At 44.1% G+C, this 4,814-nt stretch overlaps 1 protein-coding gene across 1 annotated transcript; it reads right to left on the reverse strand.

Annotated features, from left to right (window-relative positions):
* Positions 1-6: 6 nt before the first annotated feature.
* LOC119303665 (serine/threonine-protein phosphatase PP2A-2 catalytic subunit) lies at positions 7-4,468 on the reverse strand. Its single transcript, XM_037580794.1, has 11 exons — positions 4,296-4,468; positions 3,639-3,695; positions 2,108-2,191; positions 1,936-2,007; positions 1,760-1,831; positions 1,606-1,646; positions 1,425-1,491; positions 1,132-1,323; positions 948-1,037; positions 757-864; positions 7-375 (listed from the first exon to the last, which is right to left on the reverse strand). The coding sequence occupies exons 1-11, from the start codon at positions 4,368-4,370 to the stop codon at positions 310-312; spliced, it is 924 nt and encodes a 307-aa protein (XP_037436691.1). The 5' UTR covers positions 4,371-4,468; the 3' UTR covers positions 7-309.
* Positions 4,469-4,814: the final 346 nt, after the last annotated feature.

The raw sequence follows: 4,814 nt of genomic DNA on the forward strand, positions 1-4,814 counted from the left end.
GGGGAAATGAAATGGCTTCCTGTCATCACAATACAAACGCTGCTCGATGCTCAAGCTCAGTTAGAGAGGTGAGTAACACAATGGATCCTTCCAGCTGTAGGTAGGTAGGTAGGTAGGTAGGTAGGTATACACTTTGATCACGATGCGGCGAAGCGGCTCGCAAACAGCCAGGGGCATCATGGGCGGAAAAATTAAGAAGAATAACACACAGGAGGTTGATGATTTTCAGCAAAAAGATTTATCTGCAGCCATGAAACTTCAGCTAGTTATCAGACCTTTGGTGCAGAGGTCCACACCGATTTCGCATCATCACAGGAAATAGTCTGGCGTTCTACGAGTTACGTCTGGCTCTCCCCTTCTCGGGGCCGGCTCAAACTGCAGAATCACAAAATCACAACAACTCAATGACTGAAAATCCTAGACGTGCAAAAAGATCCAATTTGTGAAAGGAGAAAAGCATTGGTCAAACATTTTGGTTAGACTTCCTATGGGTCCTCAAATTGGCCATACTGTTATATCAACCGAACACTTATGCCAACAGGTCCTCCTATTCGTATCAGAAATATGTACACTGGAAAATAATCTGCCAATCTCATTTTTCATCTACTCATCCATGTATCAGTGTCTAACTGCCCATCACCTAACCACTTCAGTTACTTATGTCACTTAGGGTACATAATTCTTCATTTTTAAGCATTTATATATAATGATCAAATCTACCAGAACAAATGTAGAAATGAGATGTGTATAATGTACCTGGATGAAAGTATGCTCCCGACAATCATCAACTTCCAAGATTGATGCCATGTTTCCACAGCGGTAGCAATAATTAGGTGCACTAAATATGGTGACCACTTTTTGCTCCTGTTTAATGCAGTAATGTGTTAACTAGATATAGTATGGACGAGAGACAAAAACAAGTGTGGAACTCAGGAGCAGATACTAACATGAGCCCAGTTGAATCCCTCCATCACCAACTGGTGAGCTCTAGCAATAAGTCTTAAGTTATTGGTATGATTGAACTGCTCTGATATATCCTGAAATGATAGGAGTTGCAAGGTCAGTGGAAAACTGACCTAAATATTGGCATAGTACATTGAGCAAACAAGAATTTTCTGTACCAAGAAATACCTGTCCGAAGGTATATCCAGCGCCTCGAGGAGAAATACCCCAACCGCATCGATCATCGGGATCAGACCACAGAAGATCACACATGGGCCCTTCATGAGGAACTTCTTGCGTGCGGTCAAAGTTACGTATGTTATCAAGTGTCTCAATGGATGGTGATAATCCACCGTGCAAGCAAAATATTTCTGACTCAACCTATGAAATGTTTGCATGTCAATTTCAATAGATAACGTATAAAAAAACTTGACATATAGGTCATTCCATCAATGGAAATGCTGCAGAAGTGCAATACATACCAATGCTGTCAAGGGGAAGTAGTCGAACAGATCCGTAAAGGTTTTCCACACAGTTGCGTTTCCATACCTGCAATTAATGTTGCCAGCTTTATCTCAGATACGACAAGCGGAACCATAATCTGAGGCATCTTATTATTTTACTACTAGATTATATACATCATATACAAACAAAGACACTTACTTCCTTAAGCACTCGTCGTAGAATCCGTAAACTTGAGTGATCTGCAAATGCCAAAATTATTCAGTGAAATTTGTCAATGTTTAAAAAATGTAATGGAACTGAAATATGTAAAAAAAAAGAACATTAGAAGCTTCGTAGGAGCATGATAATCTACCTGTCGGCTTTCATGGTTTCCTCTAAGAATGGTGATTCGCTGAGGATAACGAACTTTCAAAGACACCAACAGCTGTATATTTCAAGGTTACATTAGTCACAAGAGCTACTATTAGTATCAAACATATCACAAATTTCTTGCTAAGCTACAAGCAGATATTGCTCATTAACTCTTACCGTGACAGTTTCAACAGAATAGTAGCCACGATCTACATAATCTCCCATAAACAAGTAATTTGTATCCGGACACTGATAAAAACAGAGAAGATGTCAGTATAGTGAAGATCAGACTTCACTATAGATGACTCAAGAAGGTGGCACAAAGGAACATGAACAAGAGAACTTGTACCTTTCCACCAATTCGGAACAGTTCCGCAAGATCGTGAAACTGCCCGTGAATATCACCACAGATTGTAACAGGACTCCTTACAGGCTGCAAGTATGCCAAAGAAAAAAACACCAAAGTTAAAACTGCCGGCAACACAATAACCCAATCGTGTATCTGGCAGACAGGAGGCACATAATTATATGAAGCAGTCATTGCATAGCACAAGTTCCACATACTCCGTGGGGCTAGCTTAAGTCTGCATGGCCCATTAAAAAAATCTGACGCATGCCAGTTGCCAGACACAAAACAGAACAATAGTACATTTGGCATGAGTTCTGATAGTGGCTCCATCTTGTATATTCTATCCAAAACCATTGAAAGCAAGTAATTAAGGAAAATGCTGGAGCAAACTTTGCTGAGATGTCCAACTATCATTATCATCAAGGTGTATGGCTGCATTTATTAGTTCAGCCTTTCACTAATCAATAAAGTAGGACTGAAAGCATGGTACAGTCAACCAGTGTCATGCATTGCTTGTGTTGTTCAGGAGACTTCCTTAGTTTTTCTTTGGAAGGCATGTTTCCCATCACCTTTGTCGAGAATGCAGAGACTTCAGGAGCAAGGAACAGGCGTCATGCAGTGTTGTTCTTTTACCCACATATTCAGGAAGTATAGATATGCATGCACATCGCAACAGTGTGTTATTTCTGCTATCTGAGATTTATTGCTTGATTGTGATATTGAAATCGTGCTTACTATAATGGGTAAAAGTAGTATTGTTTTAAAGTACTAGATCTATTGTTCGCTAGTGTTTAGTACAAATTTAGAACTTCTACAGTTCTACTATGGAAATACCAGTAGCAATCTTCCATACTTGTCACAATATCATCATACCAGGCTTCTGACCTTGAAACTGCCAATATATTGCGACTACTATCGATGACCGTGCTTGGCAGTTTGAGGTCAGGGTCGAGGGAGACCCAGTTCAATATTGGAGCATATTATTTTTTAGTCCGCAGGAAGTACAGATGTATGCACATCTCCTCGCGAAGTTATTTGCACTCCTTTCTTTGATTTTGTTTACTCGTCGATTTGACCAACATACTCAAGTTATTTTGGGTTCCTGAATATGAAAAAAATCAACTTTGCTGAAAGTGTAGTGATATGAGCAAAAGATGCATGATAACAATAAAAACTCCACGAGTAACGGCTCTAGCACTCTCAGCAGAAACAATTGCGCTTGTTGAACAATGTATCGTAGGATCCGTTATGTAACAGAGTTCTGTTACCTCAGGATACATCTTAATTTTGAACAGATAGAACCACCACATTCTAGAGTTTGCATAAAACCTTACACCAGAAGTTACTTATAACATATCCTTGTCTTGCTCACTTGATCAGTACCTTGTGACTTTCTCTTGACACCAAAATGGTAAGACTAATTGTGATGCACACAACAAGGTTGAGACAAGATGTGCTAGCTCATGGTAAGGAAGGACTGACCAATCAAGTAAAGGGCGCATCTTATCTTGGAGAAATAAAAATAGCATACCTGAACATTGCTCTCCTCCATCAAGATCTCCTTGGCCTTCTCGCACAGTGCTCTGACCTGTACGGCAAGTATTAAAGGGTCAGAGCAAAATCAATGGTAACCCATCTAGCAGCTCTATGGAAGGCAGGCATCAATTTGGCGGAAGGTGGAAACTTGGAGGTTTGGACAAGCCATATGCCTCCCTAACGAATCCACCCTGCGTGACTCCTCCATCTACCCCACCACCCAAGATGAACCAGCTGCCAAAATTCGTTTCTTTTTCAGGGGAGCAGCTGCCAAAAATCAGCGACTACGTAGAAACTACCAGACTACATCGCTGCCAAAAATGTGACCTTGCGTGAGCAGGACGGGTCCTCGAACAGCAATCAATTGCGGGAGCATAACAACTCTGCTTCGCTCGCAATCGCGAGAGTATCCAGCAACCACCGAAAAACCGCCGCACGGACCAGCGAAACGGCCATTTCTGAGCAAGCTAGCAGCGAAACGGAGCCCCGGAAGACCGATCTCCCCCGGAGCCCTGGCCGGCGCCCCGCCGGGCCGGAATTCGGCCAGATCTGGCGAGACCCGCCCACCCCGGACCACCGGCACGAGAGAAAGGCAGAGAGACACGCAGGAGGGAGTGCGCCGGAGGAGGGCGGAAGGCGGTTGGTTGGTTACCTCGGCCTCGGGGAGGGGCTTGCACTGCATGAGGCGCTCGATCTGGTCGTCGAGGCCGCCATGGGGGCTGCTCATCCTCGCCGGGGGTCCACCCTGGGCAGATCTCGCCGGCGCGCGCGCGTGGGGAGGGGAGGAGGGGGGAACGAGAGGTGGGGAGGGGGGCAAAAGTTCTGGAAAGGTGGGAGCGGCGGTGGTTATATAATTGCGGTCTGGTCTGGACTGGATTGGAGCCCGGCTCGGCTGTATAGCGGCGAGGCCGAGGTGGAGGAGAGGGTCGTGCTGAAGTGGTCGCCGCGCGGAGACAACCAGGAGAGCGAGCGAAGGAAGGTTGCTCTGCTGCCCACTACGAGTGATGATGCCTTGCGGTTGGGTTGGGTTGGTAACAACGATCGATGTATGTCGACTTGTCGAGGTAGAATAAAGTACTTTCGTGGTAGATCTCGAGGGATGATGGCTGGTAATAAATTGATAACAAATCCAGCATCCCTCTAAACCTAACCTTAAATTGATAACAAATCC

The sequence above is a fragment of the Triticum dicoccoides genome, chromosome 5A (genome assembly GCF_002162155.2).
Source record: "Triticum dicoccoides isolate Atlit2015 ecotype Zavitan chromosome 5A, WEW_v2.0, whole genome shotgun sequence".
NCBI classification, from domain to species: domain Eukaryota; kingdom Viridiplantae; phylum Streptophyta; class Magnoliopsida; order Poales; family Poaceae; genus Triticum; species Triticum dicoccoides.